Below are 24,600 nucleotides of genomic sequence, written 5' to 3' on the forward strand. Positions count from 1 at the left end.
GTGTGCTGAACATTGGGCTCAAATGAATGACCTCGACACCGCTTCTTAAAACCAGCGCAGTAAAATTGTGAATTCATACAGAACAATCTTTGTCAGACTTTGCACACATGTAGTTCTACCCAACTGGACAAGCAATGAACCTGTAAACCAACCACAGTACAGAAAAATATACAAGAGATGGACTTGCAGGCCTTTTTTGGTGCATTGATGACACATTATTTTTACGCTGCCTATGTAATAGTAAATAAAGACTGAATCCTTTTGTCACGATGACAGACACTCCCAGCTGACATCCAATCAAAAAAGGTTTCCCTGCAGCAGAAGCACCTGTAGCAGGTCAACCTGCTGCCAGCGTTGGAGCCGGGAGGTCCCGCCCCCTCTCGTACGAGCTCAATTATGATTGGACGGCTTCGATGAGTGACTGATGCCAGTGGAGCACCTGGGAGTCAGTCATCGGCGGGGCTCCCAGTGAACCGCCGTACTGTAAGCTGACTACACGGCAATGCGGACGAAGAAGGGCAACAACGAGGGGAATAGTCCGCTTTACTCCGCTAACCCGGCTGTTAGTGGCGCCGTTTAACTGCCAGGCGTAATTCAAGAAGGGTTTCACCTCCAAAACCACACGGAGAAGGAGATTTATTGGCGTGAAAGCAGCTCCCCGCGGATATTTTTCCCTCACCGCCACCCTCCCTCCCCCGTCGACCTATCCACATCCGTGTTCCCAGCCCTCATCTGGGAGAGTGTCCTGGAAGAATGGTCGCTTGAATATTTTATATACGCTCGTAGCCACCTTTCCTTTTTTTTTGTATCGCTTCCTATTTTTTTTTTATACACTTCGCCATGGTGGACTCCATGAGGAAGACGTTTGTGGTTCCCGACATAAAGCCGTTGGATTTGTATGACTCTACCAAGGCAAAAATATGCTCAAGTGTCGGATGGCTATTGGCGAAGTCGTACGGCTGCTCAGGTAGGTCGCAGGCCTGGTGAGTTCTCACATGATCCCCAGACGTCTTTCGGAGCACCAACATGCTTTTGTTTCCCCCTGCGGTATGTTTATATTTTGTCCAGCAGTGCAGCGGAAAGCTCATTCATGGAGGTGAAGCGCAGTGTGTGTATGTATCTATGTGTGTGTGTGTGTGTGTCTGTGTGAAGCTCAGCGATTTTTACAGCACAAAGAGCAGCATATGAAAGGGGGACCATGCACTGTATGCATTTTCTAACTCTGACACATGTCATTTGTTCTCAGTCAAAGGGTGGTCACATTTTGTAGGTATGTCCGTGTCAGAGGAACAGGCCTCCTCCCTAGGCCTTATCACGCCAACCCAGTTTGTCCTATTTCTAGACGCCAGGCTTCAATCAGAAAACTGCGGCGCGCTGGGTTTTCAATCCCTTTTGACATGGAACATGGGTCTCGGATAATGTTCCTCACCACCCTTTAACTGTCAAAGGTGACAAGCCCTCTGCAGCTTCTGCAAACAAGCACTTTCCTTGAGGGTTTGCCCTGGGGATCAGACAGAACACATTGGTATACAATTCCAATGTTTGGGTTTCTTTTTACCTCGGACTACAACATTGGAGCTGCTCAGCTTTCATATTGCAAACAAACATTTGAAAGGAAATGGTTAAAAACGAAACTCATCAGACGAACATGAGGAATATATTTTGCTCCAGATGATAGCATAGTAAGATATTGTGTTTCTTTTACCAAGAGTAGCATCAGTTTGGCCATGAGGTAAAATAGATATTTCATTCAAAATCCTGTGCTATCTGTAATATTTCGGCGTGAAAACCCATTCATCATTTTTTAACCTGATTTTATCGTTTGGTGAAGATGAATTCATGTTCCTTGTTTTCCAAGGAGATCCCTGGAAACGTGCAGGGGTGTGGCTGGAGGTTTGCACCCCCAATAAAACGCTGCACCCCATCTCACATCCAGTATTCTAATATTTAATTTAGTCCAGGGACCTCTAACTTTAAACTTGCAGAAAGAAGAGGAGAAAACTCCTTTGTGGTTCTGAAATGTTGAGTATAATTTAGATCTCTGTCATGATCTAATGGTGATGTGTTTTGCCAAAGACTTTACTCCTGGGATTGGGGGGGTTGTGAGGGTGAAATCTGTTTTACTTTAAAACAACACAACTTAGTTGTTACACAATCCCATGCAGGCCCTGCGGCTGGGACTCTGCTGCATCTGGTGTGCTCTGTTAAACACTCCCACACCCTCTGGTCAAAGTCACTCTCCATGGCAGTCTTCAGGTATATTACTGGGTTGATATTTGTCTTTTTTAACATCGTGGCCTTGCTGAGTTAGGCTGATGACATCATCAGGTCTTTTCCGGGAAAGCCGGGAGGAGCAACAGATAACAAGCGTCAGGCCACCCAGTGCTCCACTCATTCAGGTCAATTAACCCGATAAAGACAAAAGGTGGCTTTTTTTTTTTTTTATCTGCGATGCAAGTTTGACTTTTCACGTCAGCTATTCATACATCACAAGTTTTTCAGTAGATAGACAATTGCTAACGTTAACAATTGCTGCCCTTGAGAGTTGAAGCACATAGCAAAGAGAGAGACAGGAGATAATGCCATTCCCATAATCTCTTAGTTTTGCAGTTGAAAACATACAGTGCTGGTTGTTCCCCATAGACCTGCCCGCTAATATTTTGTGTTGAATGCCACAACAAAAATGCAAGGAGCCAGTTAGGGTATTATGTTTTTAATGCAGGGTTATGTATATGCCAGATTATGGGATATATGCAATTTAGCTTTGTTTGGTAATTCATTCATGCTATCTTATAAACCTGTACATGTCCAATAGCGTGCTGCTATTTAGCGATGATTTTACAAGTGTGTGTAGATTTTTTTCCAAACTGAAGAAAAAGCAATTATTCAAGAATGGAAATTTGATCTTCCCTTTTAAGTGTTAGTGACAAATGACAACTAAGAGGATTACTGAAACTACTTTGTGTCTTTAACATTGAATGAAACCAGAAACCCTTGATGAACCTGTTTGAACAATCCTGTTTCTAAAAATTGACAAGTTCATAACTAAGAGGTGCTTACATTCTGTTTTGACTGTAGTAAAGTCTTGGAACTTTTGTTAATTTGTCATCCATTACCTCATGGAAACAGGTCCAACAGGCAGCTGATGGACATTCACTGTCTCTTGACAGAAGAGTGCACCTGCATGTTTAAAGCTCTGTCCTTCAAAAATTTCAGGACCCATACAGCTCACCCTCTCCCAAGCAATACCAACCCTCAATTGGGGACATGGACCTGAGGAGGATGTTAGTTTGCCATTAAGTTTTCTCAAGAAATAGTCTGTTTGATGGACAAATATGCTTCCTGGACTTTAATAAACAGCTTGGTAGAGTTACTTAGTGGTACTGTGTATCTCAAGACATAGAGCTCCACCATTGGTTCCCTTAAGCCTAGTCTGTATTTTCTTACCAGAGTACACTAGGAGGCTAGCGACCTGAATGAGCCACAGAACAACTCACTGAGATCTGGTTTTGTGCTTGTTTGTAACTTGTCTGCAGGTTGTATGCTTGCTAAGATGAGTAAATCTTGCATGTTCTGTCAGTCAGCCATACAGTTGTTGAGAGCTTTGCGCTGTTTGTATCTCAAGCACCAATAATGTGATTATATGCTCTGTCTACAGGATGTGTCCCTGTGCCTACTGGCTCTTTAATACAATTTAGGTCTGCTGTGCTTGTTTCATAACACAACGCTGTCTTTCGTGACGTGTTATTGGATACACAGGCCTGATTTTGATATCATACGTATGCTGTGTGAGCATGATCATATGTTGGTCGTGATGGAAGTAATCAGTGATGGAAGTAATTATTTTGTCTTTTGATCAAAAGTGTGAACATTATGAACATCTCATTTCTGTTTTAGCGTTGCACCAATTGATCAGGAATACATTAATTTGGTTAAATAGTGAGTTGAGTGTTCCAAATCATACTGTGATCAATGGATCCATGTATATATGTTGGAAACGGACTTTGGCGAAATATGTCTGTATGTCTTACTTATTGTCAAATATTTATGGATTAGTATTTTATCCAGAACTGAGTTACATGCTGAGTGTTAAACAGAGTTTGCCATCATTGCTAAATTTTAAGGGCGATAATGCTTGCGTTGTTATTTTATTTGTGTTTCTCTTCTTCACCACATGATAACCACATCTTTGGTTTCCTTGAATGATTTTCAAATTAAGGATAGTAATTTTAGCACAACAATTACAGTGGTTATATTTGTTAAGAATTTAAAGATAATTTGTGGAGAAACACAATTTTTTATTGGAGTTGAGAGCAACCAATAATTCAGCTAAATATAACTAGATTGAAATTGAGACAGCATAATGGATATTGATGTCCTTACATTTTTTTCAACAGAGTTGCATAAGTGAACTTTCACATATTATTCAATCCATGCTGTGCATCCTGACAGGTTATGTTTGCAGATTCAGCGGGTTCTCATGGCGGCCATCCGTTGTTATTATAAGGGCTCGCTGTCTTTTACTCTTACATTGTCCCTGATCCTTTCCTCCTTGAAATCAAGTGGTGATTGTTGTGTCTTGTCCCTTAACCCTTTCTTCTGATGGGAGGCAGCTTCGTTTTAACTGGGGCTGATATCAACCACCTATTCTTGTGTGGTAATGGGGAAGCTTTGTGTGTGTTGAAAATTGTCAGACAAGTGTGATGTCTGTGACATGACCGGCAGGCGAGCTAAATGAGTCAATGAGGTAGGAGGACACATGGCTCGTGCTATCAGTGGCAGTGCAGGTCAGTACAGATAAAAGCTGAACACATGTGGACTGATGACAGTCTAAGTCCATTGATTCTGTACCTTCATAATAGCTTGACTCATGGCTATTCAGTTATTATTGCGCATGCCAGGATGTGAATTAATAAGCAATAAGTTGCCGCCTGTTTGTTTGTGAGATTTTTATCAACGTGACATTGCCCTTGCTTCAAGATAATCCACATCGAAATTGTGAAAAAGCCGGTCAGATAAAGTCTAGCTGTTCTTTTACCTGTTCCTGAATTTAAAAGCTTCGCTTGAACACACAACCAAAATTACAGCTGTCACTCACCATGGATGTTTTACGTCTGTGTGAGAGGAATATCTATCAATATTGGTCTGTTTTCAAATACAGAAACCAGTGCCCTATGTCACAAGCAGCATTTCTGGTTTAGGGAGGTAACTTCATTTTCACCCCAGGATTTTTTTCATCACAATGCTGGGTTGCTTTTCATTTGCCCTTCTTCTAGATCCTTCTGTAAAGCATGTAAAGGCCTAAATAAGACACAAATGTAAACAGCCACTCCCAGACCACAATGAAAACTCCATGAATACATATCCCTCCTCACCAAACAGGATTACAGGATTCTTTTTCTTTTTTATCTACAGTTTGAGTAATGTTTCTCTACTTATTCATTTCTTGCTCTAAGGCCCTTAAAACCAGAGACGACAACAGTATTATTGATTTACAAACCAAAATAATTGCTACAGATGTTTGTTTAACTTATGCTTACACGTACGTGGTCAGTCAGGTTGTTTTTTTTTTTCTTCCATTTTCCAACTATCTATCCCTCGGTTGACTAATCTTATGGGATTATGGTGCTCGCCTCCTGAGTGAAGTATGCAGCTCCGTATATTTGAAAATGGACATCTGGTGTCAGCTCCAACCCTTTTATATAAACACAGATTGAGAGAATTGAATACACTTAATGAATTGATAACCATCTTGATAATCTGTTATCCCATCATGTTTGGTTCGATCAAGTGAGATCTTTAGCTAGAAGACATTCTGGATATGATGAACTTGCTTTGTGCCGTAGGGCCCTGAAGCTATAGGACTGACTAAAAAACAGTGTTTACTGACTCATCACGCTATTTTCTCACTGCAATCTGTAATATAGCTGCTTCTGATCAAGAGTATGCCTTGTATAAAAGTTGGAACGATAGTTGAAAGGTGAAGACCGTCTTGTTCAGACCTCTTGCTGTAGCTGATGCTTTTTCTCCGTTCTGTTACACTCCCTGCACTTATCAGAATGAATCTTTTCACCAATGGCCTCCTTGCAAATTCCTCATGCTAATTTTGCTCAAAGTCACTGTTGAGGGCCAATTATTTCCCCCATAGGGAATGTACGGCAGATACCAGGCCCACTCGAACCCACAGAATCCCAATTTTGACCAATCGTCAATTTTCTCTTGAATCTATAGTAGGCTTTACAGGAACCTTCTTGCTCCTTCACCAAAGGGTGGGTTTCAGCGATAGCAGAGGACTTGTAGCAGCGGGCCCTCTTTACCAAAATCTCCCCCTTTGAATCATAAAGACCTACTTGAATTACTGCTTACATATGTTACTGGTCAGCACACATGGTATTGTGGTCGTGTTTCTAAACGTTGGCTTCCTTTTCATATTTGCCACTTTCCCGGAACACCGTGTCAGCTTTAACCCCTGTAAATTGTATAGCTGATGGCGGGCATGTGACAACATTCAATTACATAGGGTGACTTAAATGTTACCGTGTTTGAAATAAAGTGCTTCAGACAATACTTTGTAGATATGCAAGCCTTTTCTATGAATGTACTACACAAATCACTCAAATAGACCTTATCCAGACCTTCCCATAGGGAAATTATTGTTTGAGAAGCGGAATTTGCATCCTGTTTTGCCTTCTGTGGATGTTTTGTTTTGACAACCTCGCCAGATTACTGCTTTTCACGTGTTTTATAGAGCTGCTTGTTTCAGGCAGTGCTCATCATCATGATTATTTTGGTCAATATTGAGAACATGATTCTACAGGGGTGCGAACAAGAGTGTTCTCAAACAGTGGTATTGATATTTATCTTTTTTTCATTAACCAAAGGGTTTTTTTTTTTTTTTGGTCACAGAAGAACATAACCATTTCAAAATGTCCTGCAACACAAAACTGTTTGATCTTCATCATCCTTTATTTGAGAATGACAGCCTATTTTTAATTTGGAGATTTGTGAATTTGATTGGGTGCTGGTAGTATTTACAGAGTGGTGGAAAAATGGAGTTCCACCCACAAGAACATGTTTACACCCAACAGGACCGAGTGGCTTTGTCACTTTAGTTATTTTAGTATGTTTGCACTGTTTTGAGTTTGCCGTTGGTTTAGTAAAGATGCGGAGGAACCAGTTTAGAGTATATAAGGAGCGTACATGTTTGGAATAATGTTTGCTCTGGTCTCTGTTTCTACAAAAAGACTCATCTGAACAGAATATCGAAATACCTTAAGTGAGGCAGTAGTAGTGTTGCACCATTACTAAATATTGTCACATGGGTTTTGCTACATTGGAGACATTTTTGCTAAAGTATTGCTCAAATCTATGATTATTTACAGGAAACTGTAAACATTAAACAAGCATTTAAAAAGAAGGAAGAAACAAGTGGCTGAGATTTTGTGATCTGCAAATGCCTTGCTTTGAGCTAACCATGCCCCACTGACCTTGATAAATGCTCTGCTGGACTTGTTCATATGATTATAGCTTTAGGGTTTATACCAGTTGTTTTAATCTGTTGCTGCACCTGGCAGAGAGCTGGCTACAGCGCAAGCATCAGGACAAAATTCCCATGATGATATTTAATTGAAAAGATGCAGGCTCAAGCCGTCACAGGATTTTCTCTCCTCTTTGTAACATTGAGAATGCCTTTTGAAATGACTCCCCGACATATTTGTCAGTTTTATCCCTTCAGCACGTCAGTAGCACAACTGCACTGTCAAGCTAAGACCATCTAACTGTGTTTGTCTGTTTTGCTCTTGACAGAGAATGTTCCTGCCGAGCTGCGTGACCCCTTCTACTGTGACCAGTATGAGCAGGAGCACCTTAAACCACCCGTCACACGCCTCTTGCAGTCATCAGAGCTTTACTGCCGCACCTACAGCCTGCTAATGGGTGGCATCGGCGCCAAGGCACATCCCAAAGACAACTTTGACCTGCTGCAGCTCCTCTCTGAGAGGGGGATCGTCTCCAAAGATCAGGACACACCAGTGACTGATGCAGACCTCCAACATAAGCCCGTCAAAATGGTAACGTTAACAGTTGAACTCATCGCTGGTCGCACCTGTCCACCAGGCAGTTTTGCAGGTTGTGGCTCACATGCTCTAATTCAAGGTGTAATTATGGCTTTGCAATCTAGCTAGTTGAGGTTTGTTTTTTTTTTTTATAAAGGGGGCTGTTTATTATTTCATTCAGGAAATTAAAGGACATCCAAAGACCCTCAGCCATTGATTCCCGGCCCCATCCCCCAACGTTGCCCTCAGCTTCTCCCAAAGGATGAGTGGCTCCAGCTGCCAGGATAAGGCATGCAAAGTGACACAAGGGATGACTACTTTAATTCAAGGCTGTGAGAGAGTGGAAGAGCCTGTGTATAATAGACGCACAAGATCAGTTGCAGGTCTATGACTAAATGGTTCTGGTGAAACTTAAGATCATTTGTTTAGAGAAAATTGTGAGCTGGCTCAGTGAGTTAAATCTAGAGGAACCGGTTTGTCCTTTTAGTCCTTGACAATGATTCTCACTCTCCCTCTTTCCCCCACCCTTTTACCTGCAGAAATAAAAAGACAACGGGATGTGAAAGAGGTCAAGGGATTTTGCACCTGCACTTGCTACTCTCTTGCTGCAACTAAGTTTGATGTGTTAATAGTACTATTTTTTTTTTCTTTTTGATTATTTTCATCCTTTTAGGTGACATAATTTATGACTTTGCCAGACGTGGTACCTCATTTTCATGAAGCCTCTTTTGTTTTGAAAATATAACTAGAAATCTCTTGGGACCATTGGAGATGATGATGTTGTTAGGTGATGCTATTTACGACACTGCCGCTGTCTCCTTGCCACTGCAGCAGGTGCAGCACTGATGTTGTACTTTTAATGAGCTTAATTATGTGCTTGATAGTTTGTACATGCATTTGCACGCAACCAAATACTATAGACATTGTTGGACTACTGGCTATTTCACAGAGTATGTGAAATTTTGAATACTAATTAATATTTGCTTGAAGAGGCCATCCCTGTCTTATTGAATACATTTTATTTAGCCAAATTAAAATTTCAGTGAGAGATAATGTGTCACAGCATGTTATGGATGTACATTGGTCTTACAGAGATGAACACTGTTTATTCTTTTAATGAATTGGAGCATGCTTGTCTGGTATGGGTCTGAGCATACTAACCAAAATCAAGAATTGTGATCGTGCCACTTAAACCATGGGTCTTATTGCAGTGGAAATATCTGTCAAAAAATTGCTGTGCAAATGTTTGCTTCCTGTTAATTTAGTTTGAACCAAGGAGACAATTAACATGAGTGCTGGAAATATTCTGTTCCAATAGGTTTTAAGGACAAAGTGAGCATGTTTCCTTTTAACACCTATATATTTATTTATTTTTTTTACTTTTTTGGCCTTGCATCTTGTACATTATATTTATGGACAAGTTATTATAGTTAGTACTTAAGAAATACAGATGTTTCTACCATTAGTAGTTGTACACTTCATGGTAACATCAAGGTTTTGCTCATTTTGCTACAAGTATCCCTCCTCTTGCAACTGCTGCTACGAGTACTACAATAACTACTACCACTGCTGCATGTGGTCTTAATGTACTACTGAGAGATTCTTGCTGGGATTGCCACCTGCCTTAGTGAATACAGCTGCTTCCACATCTCAAATCCATTCAAAACAACAAGGCTGCAACCAGGCTTACAATCAGCTACAATAGTTACTACCGGGACCAACAGAAATGTTCTAATGACATGTTTTCTTTCACCAGTGGTTACAATATTTTGTGCAGAAGTCTGCCTGCTTGTGTGCATCTTAGCCCCGGTGGTTCTTTCAGGCCAAAGATTTGGATAGACCCAGAATCCAAATCCTGACCACTAAATGCTTTATCTTGGCTGTTACTGTTAATGCTGCATTGGCTTTTCACTGCCTTGCCGCATGAGCCTTCAAGCCACCGCTTGGCCGAGGGCTGCTTTCTGAGCTTGTCTGCTTCTGACTGGCACCGTGGCTACAGTGTGGCAAGCAGAGAAAGTGGGTCATGCTGCTGCACTATGAAGGATGGTGCTTCAATGTGGGTCTTGGCCAGTAAACAGCTTTGGAGCAGCAACAATCTGCTACAACACTGCTGTATAACAAAGCTCAACATATCCGTGTCAGACAGGAGAATAACACATATTGTATGTATATAAAACGGTTAGGCTCATACTCATTCAGCATACATCCACATTGTTTGCTTTTTGTCCTTCTTTCTGACCTTGAACATTCTTTGTTGCTTGATGGAATACTATCTTGGAGGAAGATAGTGTATGACTTTTTGATTTAGGTCAAGGGAAAAACCGTTTTCATGTGATGTCAAAGTACAATTAAATGTCATATGGGTTATAATAATGTATGTATGTATTACCATTATCAGTTAAAAACGTCAATGACAATGTTAGAGGCTTTCATCACCACTGAAGATATCCTGAGATGTGATTTACGATATGTGTCCAAAAAAGCAATTATATGGTAAGGGTAGACAAATTTTTTGGAAGTTGAGGAGAAATTATTCAAAGTACTTTATTTACTTTGAAGTATCGTGATCTTTTTAGATTAGTTTTATTCTCAACTGTTATTTCTGAATTGAAGGTCCATTCAAAGGAAGCTTCTTCTTTTGCAAAGGCTGCGTCGTCCTCTGTGTACTGTGTGTTCACTCCCAGTGGCTATCCTGCTCCAGCTCCCAAACTCTTCAGATTGAGGATAAAGATCTGTGAAGATTAGAGATAATCTGCCATGCAGACTGAACGTCATTATCCATGATTTGAAGTCACTGTAGAGATGACTATTGACTCAACATGGACCTAACCACTGACACGAAAGTTATTAATTTAAAAATGTCTGACATTTGAATGACACTATTGGTGTCCTCGTCAAAGGTACTGATGTTGCTTACCAAGACAAGGAGGTCAAGCGTTTGTACCCATAGTGGTGAAGTTAGTCATATAGCTGTAATGCAGCTTACCCACTCAGCGCCTGTGTTGGTTTTTGATTGGCACTGACACTTAAATCATACTGCTGTGTTTGCAGGTTTCTGGTCAAGTGAGCATTAGGAGCTTAGTTGGGAAAAAAGTGGCAGACTATCAGAAATGCTAACCATCATCTCGCACCATTTAGTCTGCATTACGCCTTTTATTCATAAAACTGATTTGAGTAATTAAGTTAACTTTTATCCAAAAGCAAAACTGAGCACATCGAAAGCTGTTGTTTTCTTGTTTTGTTTGTTTTTCAAGGTTGCAGCATACATATTTGTGTTCATCTAGCCATGTGCTTTAAGAGAACCTCCAGTCTAAATCCCCTGCTGGGCCCCAGACCTGCCTGATCCCTGTTTGTCTCCCCCTCAGTCGGCACCAAGCCGGATAGGGGGATGGGTTTAAGTCATATTTCAGAGATAATCAGGTTTGGCCTTCATCATAATCTCACATAATGATCCAAAAAATGCTTGTGCATTCTTTCGTGTTGCCCCGTTGTTGACACAGTTATTTTAGCAGATTGGACAAAAATGCTATTAAGATTTCATGTTGATGGGGTTAATTGAGAATTAATTTTCCTCTCGTTCACACGGTTTTCAACCATTTTCTGGGTTGATCTTTCTGAGTGGGGAGCTGATGCTAGCCCAGGAGCATGGAGTAGTGCTGCGGTCAGGCTTGTATTGAGATGCATTGTGGGTCAGCTGGTTTGTTGTTATGGTGATTTGGCAGGCTCTGCGCTGTGCGTTATAGCGTTGCTCCTCTCTCCCCTCTCATTAGGGAGACTTGTGATTTAGCTTAGCAGCCTCTCCTGGGTCAGCAATGGGAAATCCACCAACAGCCCCCTCCTTTCATTCTGCATTTATGGCCATGAATTACCCTCTACACACTTCTGAATAATTACTAAATTGCACAGACTTACAGTAGTAGGTCTGTCTCTATTTTTGCCTTTACACCAACCTTTTGCCTGTCTTGTATATACTTATTTCACTATTATGGCATGATTACAATGATGATACTATAGCATAATTCCACAATAACAAATTCTTTTTATACACATAATTTATCCAAAAAAAGCAAAAAGCAACATGTTTAATGCATGTTTAATACAATTCTGACAGAGATGCATGTAAAACAAGTATTTCATCTTGCAATGCGTTCAGATCAATGATAATTATAACATTTGCTTTTTACTTTTGCTCATATTCATTATAATATTAAAGTTAATAAGTTAGACCACTGAAGTTTTGCATGGACTGTTTTGAATATTACAAGGTTGTATTACCCTGAATTGCCATTGCAGCAACCTTTTTTTAATTGTAATTCGTTATGCCAAACTATTTTCTTTTCTTTTCCAACATAGACATAACTAGTGATTTGTTAAAATCATATCTCATTGACTGTAGCCCTAGGTTTTGCAACAATGTAATGAGGGAAGACCAGTTAGGTCTACTCAGTTCCCAGTGACTGACTGCAGCACATCCAGAGAGCCTGGCCCAATGCTTTCGGACAAGCCTTTGCTGGCACAGCTTGGCTTGCCCGCCCCAGTGATGGGCCTGCCCAGGTCAGCACTTTACATCAGGGTTGAGTAGGCAGACATGCAGACAGGGTTCACCCATGCAGCTGGACTGCCACCATCCCCCAACTGTGGTAATGTAAGAGGTTAGAGTAGGAATGTCTATCCTGTAAAGTGGAATTAGTGGAAAAACAGGGAACAGGCACTGATTTGCACAGATTAGGCTCAAAACTGAAGACTGGTAGATCGAAGAAATGGTCCCATGATACGAATGTGTTGTTTGAAACATACCATTACTCTGTCGGTCAGAGAAAAAAAAAAATTTTTAACGCGCTGATCGACCTAGTCAGTCAGCAGCAAGGAGAAAAAGGCCTCATGGATAGTGAGTAAGCATCACAGAGGGTGGAAAAAAAAAGAAATCACACACACAATTTTTACAGAACAGCTTCATGTGCTTTTTTTTCTCTTCAGTCTTGTTATATAATTATTCTTTTATGTTTTTTATTCTAAGCTATTTGCATATCTACAATAACTTGGTTAAGCTCTGCTGCATCATAATAGAATTGCTGTTCACAATAATCAATTTTGACTCTAAAAAACACTATTTTTGCCAACATTATCTTTTAGATATCTAGATATCATTATCTTCTAAACTTTAACTTTGAAGATTTAAAAAACTTGATTAAAGTGTTTGATATATATTGAAAATAAATCACAACTCAGTATTGATTGCAGCCCAATGGCTGGAATGGAACACAGCTTCTAATGAGCTAACAGGTTTATAGAGTTAAGGTGCTCTCCCTGACTGAGCTGATAATGTTGGTGGTGTATTTTAATGTACTTTTGCCATTAGAAAGGTTATGTAATTGGTCCTGGTCCTGTAAGAGCAAATGCTGTCATATTTGTTAAAAAGAAAATCCTTGGGGTGGTTTAACATGTGTAAACAAGACATTTTGTTGTATTTTTGGCAGGAGCAGGGTATGCTTAGCATTACACAGTAAGGAGCATACCTCCAATGTTTTCCCCATAGACAAAGAACAAAATGAAACGTTAAATATTGAAATCTTTTTCTGTTGTTGTTCTTCCTGGTCCTTTTGCTACGTCACTGAATTCTACCTGACAGACTTGCGTCGTACGATAATGTTTAACAGTGCAGAATTATGGTTGGCTAGCATAAGGAAATCAGCTGTGGAATGACAGTGTTTGGACTCATGTGTTATCATCTTATAGGTCCATTGCCTATTTAAAGATTTAATGATTGAACAAACCCGGGTCCAAAGTTCATCCATTTTTACCGATGTGTGTGTTCGCTTGTAGGGAGCCCATTGTGCTGACTCACAGCAGGCTTCTGGTGACCCCTAGAGGACTTTGCTGGTGCATATTACTCATGCTGCAGCACTGTTCTGCAGTGAACAGTGTCCTGCCAGAGCAATGGAAATGTCGAGCATTATTTTGTTAGTTGTAATTCATTGATGCTGTCTGGACTGTGTGACCTCATCTTTCCACCTGTGACCATTCTCCTCTCTCTGGTGGTGCAGAGTGCTCACCTGGCTGTGATGGATAGCTTGATGACCATGGCAGCCATGGAGACGGTTACTGCAGTGAAAAACAGCGGTTCAACCGAGCTACTGGGTGGAGCCTGCAGCTGGGAGGATGCTCTGCTTCACTGGGTTAATAGGGTAAATATATTGTGATTGCAATTCATCACATGAGAAATATATTCAAATGTGATTATCTCTCTTTAATGAACTTACATCTGTTCAGTTGCAGAAAAGGGTAATTAATAGTATTTTTGGGACCTGGGAACTACGGGGCCTAACTATTTTGTCTTTTTGGCATGCTCCTAGTTAAACCAGAAGCTAAAGGAACGTAATGAAGGAGTCGGTAACGATTCATCTCAGAGCCTCACAGAGGGAGAGCCCCAACCTGTCCAGCCCTCAGTAAGTATTACATTAAATATTTATCGTATCCTTGTCTCTGTATCCTGTCCACATCCTTGTATCCAACGCAATAACATGTGTGATTGTGCACTCTTATCCAAACACATTATGTGCAGATTACGTTGCGGTTCTTAAACACAAAAAAACGTCACCTCTGTTGAGCCGGTGCAGGTATTAGTCAACAAACAATTAAACTGAGGGTGGTGTCACAGCTTTTCCAATGCGGTTGTCATGCCATCTCCAGACGTATGTTCGTCACAACTCTTTCTCCAGTTTGTTTAGTTTTTCCACTCTAGGTTTATTACTACTTCTTGTGCTCCTGTTCTTTATTTCCCTGTTTTTCTCGTTTTCCTGTACTTACTCTGACAGTGTCCTACTCGCTGGTACTGGAAACTTGTTCCTGTAAGTTCCCTTTTTTCCTCTGCTCCTCCTCCCTGTCCCTCCATCATTCCAGTGTCTTCATCCAATTTATCAACAAATACCTGACTGTCAGGTGTGTTTTTCTTTCAGTTTTTTTTTGTTCCCCATGCAATGGCGTGACGCTCCTTCCATGCATCCAATTGATTTGCATGTCAGCATAAATTGCATTAGGCAGGGCAAGACAACGGCACAAAGGCTGTTTTCACATAATCGATGCATGAATATCAGCCTTAGAGCCAGCCTCAGAACTGACCTGTACAACATGCAACCGTGCCTCTGGTTCTTTGTGTTTTTTTTGTTTGTTTTTTTTACCTTTAAATAGCTGTGGGTGCAAAAGAAAGACCTCTCATTAACTTCCTTCAGGTTTGCAGATGAGTTTGTCTACATACGTATGTCTAACCTTGGTTTAAACATTTTGCTGTCTATCTCTCTCACACTCTCTGATTCCTGTCTTATTTTCTGTTCCTCCTGATACCCGTGTCCTGATTTCAAAAGCCTCCATTTCCCTGCTCTGATTGAGTTTATCCCTCTGCATGTGCCATTTATTTTAACCGGGCAGTCCTCTACAATTGCCATTATTTGTGCGCTTCCTTACTCATACATCACAGTTTGAAAATCTATTTCCACTTACAATTATGTTACATGCCACAAAACATAAAATTTTATCGGTAAGTCCCTATTACGTGCTGTAATTTAGTACAGGCAGCAGTATTTTTAGTTTTTGTATTTTAGTATGTTTTTCAGATTTAGAATACTTTACCTCCTCAAAAATAGAGCTTTTTGTGTAAGAGGCACAACATATTGTTAAAATCAGAATACTAATTAAAAAAAAAAATCTAATAAAAGATTATGAAAGTATCTGTAGTACAAGACACTGTCTGTAGTTACAGTGAGAATGGTTCATTAAAATGAATAAACATGGATAATATAACACAAAAGAATGACAAAGAAGGTCAATTATGAACCATTGGCTAATAAAAAAAGAATATACTCACACAAGTGGAAGAACCTGTTCTCTAAGTTGTCTAAGTGTTTTTTTTTTCGTTCACCTCCTGTGCCTTAATGTCTCCTGGCACTCCATGTGATCGATTTGCTGCTTCACTTTTAAACATGCAGATGTATTAGGTTCAATGCTTCAGTGCTTCATAAATTGCAGTGCATCGACCAAAGGTACATAACATGATTTTTTAACTATTAAAAGTTTAGAAATGTATCAAGGCAAACAGAAAAGACATTCCTTGATCAATTAAAGGCAGTTTCCTCACGGTTGGTAGAAAATCTTGTTTGCAGGTGATCTGAAGGTCGGAAGTGCACCCACACATTTTAAAAACCATTTCTTACTGATTGTTTTGACATTGTACTACATACTTTCGAGACTAACAACCAGTTGTCCAGCTTATTCCATTTAATCACACACTCTTCCATTATTCCAGATTTTTTTTAACCCTATCGTGCTGTATTTTTTTTCTCAGCTCCGCTACAGAAAGGATAAAAATCACTTGAAACAGACGCCCATTTTTCCAGTTGTGAATGGAGTTAAGGACCTGTCCAATGGTTGTGCTGTTGCTGCAGTCATACATTACTATTGCCCTGGCCTGCTAAGACTTGAAGGTAAAAAAAAAAAAATCTGTCACTGTATCTCAACACCACAAACTTTTTTTTTAATGTTTGTGTTGTTTATTTCTCTGTGTCTCTTAAGATGTGTGTATGAAGGAGCCCATGTCTGTAGCCGACAGCTTGTACAACCTGCAGTTCATCAAAGAATTTTGTGACAGCTGCTTGAAAAGCTGTTGTCACTTGGCACTGGAAGACATGTTGTACACACCACAGGAGCTTCAGGTACTGACATGTACTTTTCCAGTTCCCTTGACAGCAGTATCTACTATTAGTTTGTTTTCTCTATATGTATTCCATTTTTGTGTCGTTTATGTAGATCAACTTGCTGAGCTTCTTGGCAGAACTGCTTCATTGGTTTGAAGTCCAAAAGCCAGAATTTGTCCAGCCAGTCGACACATTAGGTACATGACACCAGCCATGTAGTCCAATGGAAATGCCATTCTTCGTATAAAATGCGATGTTTGTTATAAAGTCTTACCCGTTGTTTCTTTTTTTTAATAGAAGGATCCACACCAGCAACACCAAGTGGTGTAAGCGGCAACAGGTCAGGGCTTCTATGAATGTTTTCTCACTTTTATTGTTTGTCTTTGGATGAAGCATTTGTTTGAACAATTTTTTTTCCTGCTTTCCAGTACCTCCCCATCTATCTTCAAGAAACCCTTTCTTCCTATATCCTCCCCTGCATCAGGTAAGATGAGCACATTGCATTTTGTATGCACGTTCATAACCTTTCATATCTGGTTCACGTGTTTCCCTTTGTGCTTTTTTTTTTTGGTCTTAGTTAAATGTTGTGTTGTATGACAAGTTGATTTTTATCTATTTTTTTAAATCATATTCTTCCTGGTATTGCTACCATTTATTGTCCATCCCTGTATTGTGTGCATGCCTTTATATGGTTATGTGTGTCCCACTGTACTCAGGATCTATGAATCAGTCTACCTCAATGTCTCATATAGAAGGTGTTGGAAAGACGTGGAGCAGGAAGCCTCTCAGGTATGAACTGCACATGTATTACTGTCGAACAGTGATGTATCTTGAGATGTTTATTGTACTCATACCCAGACCTCCATTTGTTTAGCCGCCCCTTGTCAGCGGTGTCCTTCAGCATCCCTTTTGGCCTTGACAGTGATGTGGACATTGTGATGGGCAACCCTGTGATAACCCGCTCACAGAGCTCCGATCAACTAAACCCGCCAAGTCAAAACATGAATCGGCTCCCCTTCACACCTCCTGAAGACATCGGCCATCTAGTTAAAAAATCCTCCGGTTCTAACGGAATCCCCAGAGCCTCTTGGGCCACACAGATTCCCAACGCGCCAAGATTGGCAGAGGAGAATGGCCTAGGGGCAAGTGAAACGGGCGAATTACCAACAATTGAAGAGGCCCTTCAGATCATCCATAATGAGAGTAAAATGGAGCCTCGTTTACACCCCGATGGCGCTCCCGATGGTTTCTACCTCCACTCTCCTGATGATCCCGCTAGCTTAAGACATGCCAGAAACTTAGCTCCCATCAGCTGCTCTGCTCCAACACGCTCAGGAATGATGTTCCGACCCACAGGAGAGTCCAAAGAGACCAGTCGCACCAGAAACATCTCTGAGTGCTCACGAGACGATGACTCTGTCTTAAGGGACGGCAGCGTGGACTCAGATGCATCAGAGGACATGCCTAAGTCACAGTCAACTCCATCCACTCCAGCTGCTGGTGCACACTATATCAGAGGCCAAGGTAGAGAGGTATCGGACAGTGGTGTGAAAATGACCAGCTTTGCGGAACGCAAAAAAAAGCAGACTACTGATTTATGCAAAGCCACCGAACCCTCTGTTCCTCAGGAGACCACATGGGCACCAAAAGCTGAAGAAAGCCCCAGTAAGAGCCCACAGCTCAACAATGAGATGTCTGAATTGGGAGCTCGTCTTGAGGAAAAGCGAAAAGCAATTGAAGCCCAAAAGAAACGCATTGAGGCCATTTTTGCAAAGCACAGGCAAAGACTTGGTAAGAGTGCCTTTCTACAGATGAAGAAAGAACAACGTGACGAAGGGGAGGGCGAAGGAAAAGAAAGCCAGTTTAGTACTTCATCCACAGAAGAAGACCTTTCTCAGTTGACACTGGAGGAAAGGCTCGCCCGAATAGAGGATGAAGAGCAGCAGGAGCTTGGTAAACAGCGCCCCCCCGAGGAGGATGACAATAATCTCACAGGGGATGAAACGCACAAGCAGGCCAGTTCCTTGAAAGAGAAGGCAAGCTCTTCTGATGAGAAGGGCCCTGGCGCCCCCGGTGAAAAAATGGTAGCCCCACTTGGAGACTATAACAATGCTGTATCCAAGCTTACCGCTGCCCTTAGCTCACTGCAGAATGACATGCAGAGGCTTACTGAGCAGCAGAACCAACTAATAAAAAAGAAAGCAACTGCTCCCAGCAACAAATCTTGGGTTATCCCAGCCAGCCCCAAGACCTCAACCCCAGCCCATCCCGCCGCACGGCTATCACGAGAGTCGACCCGAGATTTGAATTCAGCCTCCTCCTCTCCTTCTCCATCTCGTAAAATCGCGAACTACACCACGCCTCCAAAATCTCCTCAAGTCATTCATCGGAGAGCCCAGTCCGTACCGCCTAAAAGCCCCAAACACCACCAACACAGTCGTCCGACAGATGTTAAGGTCCCAACGCTGTCCAGGGTTCTTAATCCTCCGCAAAATGTCGACAGGATCCCCCACCTTCGTCGTGTAAATCCCGCACAATCCCAAGTCCAGACCTCATCCTCATTTTCTATCGGTGACTCCGATAGCCTCGATGAGCCACGACCTTTCGGACCGATTTCTGTGTCCACGCCCACGTCAACCCCTATACCCACTCCTTCCCAGACTCCTCGTCCTGTAGCAGATGACACTCTGTCAGAAGTGGGCTCCAATCACTATCAAACTATATTTAGCATGGACTTGGATGTGGGGTCCTCTCATGGTCCTGTATCTAAGAAGGAAGGGTCTACAGGTGGAGGCTGCAGCTCTGGCGCTCCCTCAGAGTGTTCCTTTGAGAGCGACGCCCCGTCGCTGGTGATGAACGGAAAGCGCAGCAGCCTGATTGAGATTTCACTGTCTGCTCTGCGTGGTGATGGAGAGGAAGAGGACCAAACACCTGAAGATTTCTGCGACTCCATGAGCGATAAGACGGAGCCGGAGATGAAAGGAGGAGTTGGTTTCTTTTTCAAAGTACGTGAACTTCGACCGATGTTCATTTTGACGCACTTGCTTTTGTAAAGTCAGTCAAGTCTTTTCTATTCAAATCTGTGTTGACGACTAGGATGACAAGGACAGGACAGAGGATGAGATGGCCCAGAGACGAGCAGTCTTGCTGGAAAAACAGCAGAAAAGAGCGGAAGAGATGAAGAGACGGAAACTTGAGCAGGAAAAAGAATCCAAGTAAGACTTGATTTGATGGCTCCGATAGAAAAATGAAGATATTACACAAGTGATTTTAGTCGCAGTTTGAGCAGTCACATTTTTACTGTCACGAGTCTACATTAATTTATTTGCACATTTTCCAAAATGCAATGATATTTGTCAAATGACCTCATGTTTTCAAAATCATGACACATTGAAATCTTTACACATTGCACTTGTCTTCTCTTAGCAAGCCTCAGTGGATGATTATTGAGGGTTGGGCGAACAAGACGGAGGACAGACCCCAGACCCCAGGCACCCCTCCTGCATCATGTACACCGCCAGCAGAGGGGACACCACAGCGCAGAGGAGAGTTTACCAGGCTGGAGTATGAACGGAGACAACAGCTGAAGATCATGGAGGACCTAGACAAGGTTCTGAGGCAGAAGCCCACCACAGTTCGCGGTGTTAAGAAGCAGAGGCCCAAGACCGTATTTAGAGATGACTCAGCTCTTTCTCATAGTCCTGTCAAGGGTTTCATGGGTAAGTAGTCTTATTTTCTATTTTTAACCCCACTCTACACAATTAAGCTAAGGTTTTTTTTTTTGCTAATTAACACCCATTGTTGATTTTATTTCTCTATTTAGGCAGCAGGCTGAACAAGGTGTACTCTCATTCCACCATGAACCTGTCCTCTATGGCTAATGACCCTGCAGGACTGACCGTCAGGAGGTCTGCCAGGTACACAGTGATAATTAATGGTACTTTGTTGATGAAAAGTTTAGCGGCTTCTTGTCCTGGATGACTCAGAACCTCCTCGGACATGTTACGCAACTCAATTGTTGAGCTTCCAATAAAGTAATGATTTTTAAATATGCATCTTCTTCTTCTTCTTTCGGCTTTTCCCGTCAGGGGTCGCCACAGCGAGTCAACTTTCTCCATCTAACCCTATTCTCTGCATCCTCCTCTCTCACACCAACTACCTTCATATCCTCTCTCACTACGTCCATAAATCTTCTCTCTGGTCTTCCTCGAGACCTCTTGCCTGGCAGCTCCAATTCCAGTATCCGTCTACCAATATATTCTCTATCCCTCCTCTGTACATGACCGAACCATCTCAGTCTGGCTTCTCTGACCTTCTCTCTAAAACATCTAACATGTGCTGTTCCTCTGATATGATTTTCTCTGAAATGATTTTTAAATATGCATAAAAATCGGAAATGCATTTTTATCCGCATCAGTATAGTTAATCCAGTCACCAGGCTTTTTCTTGCCAAAATGTACAGCCTGCCAGCCAATATATATGCTAACCATCAATAGCCCTCCTTTCCAGACTCACTCTCTTGGGTGCTTGTCCAGTTTGTGGACCTACTTTTCTGTATTCAGATGGTTCGTTGGGCAAGTGCTCTGAGGGTATCATGAGAGGACTGTTTTCTCCCTATTTTTGTCTACTATCAATAATTATCGATATATCGCATACATTATTGTGTCAAAGTCTGGTAAAGAATTGCAAAAATGATCACCTGTAAGCTTCTTTAATTTTCCCGTTTTTGATGTTAATTGCTTAACCCTGAATATTCTAAAATTACATTGTTTGTAATAATAATGATAATAATTAACATTTGTAAAGCTTTTTTTCATCAAAGTGCTGTACAAACAAAAACAAATCAGAGTAGGGCACAATAACATAGGAAATCATTCATTCAAATATTGTCTATTTTGCCAGTCATGGAAGCAGCGATGTGGTGGGGTTCGAGATTTACAATTGCATTGCTAGATGTCTTTGGTTACAGGAGTGGATGGTGTAAGATAGATTTTCTATTGTCACAGCATGTGGCAGCTTTTATCAGTTTTACCAGGGGCAAAGGTGACCAAAACACAACCTCGAGGTCTGTGGCTTATTTTCCTCGAAATTCTTGTTTGCCTCCCTCTAGCCGCTCTCACTCTCCCTCCCGGCTGATGTCCCCCAGAAGAATGAGTGGTCATAACGGTGAGAAGGACTGGGAAAATGGCTCCACTATTTCTTCTCCTGCATCAATTCCAGAATACACAGGTATGCGATACAGTGTAAAAATCTACGGTAGTTTTTTTTTTTTTTGCATGGCCACGTTTGAAATATGTGATCTATTGAAATGTTGTGTTTTGCAGGACCAAAACTGTACAAGGAGCCTAGCTTTAAGTCCAATAAGTTCATCATCCATAATGCTATCACTCGCTGCTGCTTGGCCGGTAAGGTCAATGAACCACAGAAAAACAAGATTGTGGAGGTGAGCTATCCTGCTGTGTTGAGTCAAACAGAGAGACAGTAAAGCGACCGTGATTTCTCTCGTCAGCTGCAATAGCTTTCTTTTCTCTGTTCGACCCTCAGGAAATGGAGAAGAGCACAGCCAACCACTTCCTCATCCTCTTCAGAGATTCCAGCTGTCAGTTCAGAGCGGTTTATACCATGAACCCCGAGACGGAGGAGATGGTACGGCTCACCGGCATCGGCCCTCGCGTCATCACACCGGAGATGGTCGAGTCCATCTACAAGTACACCTCTGACCGCAAGCAGTTCACTGTCATCCCGTCCAAAACCATGTCCATGAGTGTGGATGCCTTCACCATCCCTGGTCACTTTTGGCAAAAGCGCCCAGGAACCCCCAAGAAGCTTGGCACCCCAAAGTAAAGGGAGGAAGGCGTTCAAGATGGGTAGATGCGTAATTCAGGGTACCAATTCCCAACTTGACTCTTCTAACCCTTTATATTGACCCATGTGACGATTGACATTCATAACCCTGTATGTCCAATAGTGGACAGCATGAATGATTGTGGCCCAGCTTTCAAACCAGACTCTGAGAAAAATCAAGTCACCTCCACGTGCCAACAGAAGTGGCGGATCACTCAAAATATTGCGACAATGTAGTTACCCTAGTTTCTGTTGTGAGGGCTTCCTGGCGGAATCTTGTTGATTCTGCAAGGTCTACCAAGATTGTAAGTAATGTGACTTATTTTGTGAGGATGAAGTATTCTTTCCCTTGCGCCCTGCGTTCTCATGCCTGGTCTTACCGTCATCCAGAAGTTCCTTTTTCCTGACTTTTAGGCAAGAAAAAGAGGGGACAACCGCACTCCCTTTGTCTTTGCAGCAGTATTGAAGGCCAGCTCGCTCCCCAAGTTCTGTTTTTCCTTTTGCTGCCTTTATGTCTTCTTCCAGGGCTCTCTAGCTCCAGTTTACTGAAGCGAGAGGCTCAGCGCTCAGTTCAGATAGGAGATCTCAGCTGAAAACGAATTGCAGGTAACCCTGCTCTCCTTTTGAATGTAGGGCACACAATCGCCACGTAACCCATTCAGGGGTATCTTCTGTGGTCGATCAGGGCCATATAATTCTACACTGCAGGTTGCACTGGTGATGTCTGTTACGATTGTCAGTGGACTTGCCCACTTGGAAACTGCCCGTGCCCCAATAGATTGTGCACTCAAATTCAGATCTCCTTCAGCTGTAGACATCTGGATGTTTTTTATACTATTTTGACATTTTCTTTCCCTCGAGAGCTGTGAGATCTGGGAGATGAATGATATTTAAATAACTTTCCTCTTAATCTGCTTGTTACATTTTCAAGTATGATGAATTTACGTTATCTCATGAAAAATAGTACTGGAAACATGAAGGAGGGCTCTGTGTGAAAATGATAATCAATGCTGATTTAATATATACTGAATGCTGATTACTTTGTTGTTTTTTTTTTTTTTTTTGACAATGATTTGTAAAAAGTATGTTGACCTTTGTAAGCTACGAATAAGCTAGCCTGCTGCTTAAGCATTAGTGATGCGTATGTTTGAGATGAGGAAAAATGAGTGAATGAGAATAAATTGTCAAAGAGCTAAAAATTTGCTGGCGCCTTTTGTCTAGGATTTAAAAAAACAAAACACAAAAACCTTTAAGTCTCTTTTCCGATCAGATTCTCTGTACGTGTGTCCAGGCTTATAAAATAGTGCATTTCTTGATAAAGGATCATTCCGGACTGTAACAGCCCTTACCTAACCCGCATATTTTATAGAAATTTCCTTCATATGAAACTGAGGGAATGTAAATGGCTAAATTGTCTTTTCTGGCAGTGCTGCAAGAAGTGCTTTACTGTGCAGTTGCAAGTGAGCAAGTCAATATTGCCACACAATCTCTGTGGTAATATTTGGCCCCAATATCTTTGCGGTTTTAAACACCTGGTATGATGCAGATGTCTTAAAATCACGGACTGCCTCGAAATAATGTGTTTGAATATTATTGAAATAACTGCGAAATGAAAAATGTCAAGGGGAGCATTTAAGAATGGTAAGATTGAGAATGTGTGTGTGTGTGTGGCGTGCACATGGAATATCTGGATGTTTGTATTTATTTGTCTGTCATGAGTAGCGGGTGATAGTTGAACACTATATTTTGATTCTGTGCAATTCTCCCTTAGAAATCCCTGCCACTCAGAGGTGTATTTATTTGGTTTGCATTAGATTGCGCATTGGATGTTTAGTTTCATGTTCTACTAATGTCTTTTTGGTTTAATTAGTTATGTCACTCATTTTACAGAAGTTTTCACTTTTTTTTTTCCCTTTTTTTTTTGTCATCAAATCTGTGCCAGCCGTGTATGTTCATTTCATAAATTGTTTCCCTTGGCAACTGGACCAGACGAATAAAAAATCTTTTTAAATCAT

General features: G+C 41.5%; 1 protein-coding gene across 6 annotated transcripts; it reads left to right on the top strand.

Moving 5' to 3' along the window:
- The first annotated feature begins 467 nt into the window (after positions 1 to 467).
- camsap3 (calmodulin regulated spectrin-associated protein family, member 3) lies at positions 468 to 24,596 on the top strand. Of its 6 annotated transcripts, XM_086175858.1 has the most exons (19): positions 1,411 to 1,448; positions 2,166 to 2,256; positions 7,807 to 8,069; positions 14,099 to 14,239; positions 14,408 to 14,500; positions 14,870 to 14,902; positions 16,393 to 16,531; positions 16,620 to 16,759; positions 16,854 to 16,938; positions 17,039 to 17,081; positions 17,170 to 17,225; positions 17,458 to 17,530; positions 17,616 to 19,746; positions 19,838 to 19,956; positions 20,168 to 20,460; positions 20,565 to 20,658; positions 21,852 to 21,970; positions 22,066 to 22,184; positions 22,286 to 24,596. In XM_086175858.1, exons 3-19 carry the CDS (start codon positions 7,932 to 7,934, stop codon positions 22,583 to 22,585), a joined length of 4,116 nt encoding a protein of 1,371 aa, XP_086031984.1. In that variant the 5' UTR covers positions 1,411 to 1,448; positions 2,166 to 2,256; positions 7,807 to 7,931; the 3' UTR covers positions 22,586 to 24,596. The 6 variants fall into 6 exon arrangements, with proteins under 6 accessions (XP_086031981.1, XP_086031978.1, XP_086031982.1 ...); XM_086175852.1 differs by lacking the exons at positions 1,411 to 1,448; positions 2,166 to 2,256 and adding an exon at positions 475 to 967; XM_086175856.1 differs by lacking the exons at positions 1,411 to 1,448; positions 2,166 to 2,256 and adding an exon at positions 475 to 967 and having other exon boundaries at positions 17,494 to 17,530.
- The last annotated feature ends 4 nt before the right edge of the window (positions 24,597 to 24,600 follow it).

The sequence above is a fragment of the Fistularia commersonii genome, chromosome 28, assembly GCF_037954325.1.
Source record: "Fistularia commersonii isolate RoL2024-O1a breed Wild chromosome 28, RoL_Fcom_v1.0, whole genome shotgun sequence".
NCBI classification, from domain to species: Eukaryota; Metazoa; Chordata; class Actinopteri; order Syngnathiformes; family Fistulariidae; genus Fistularia; species Fistularia commersonii.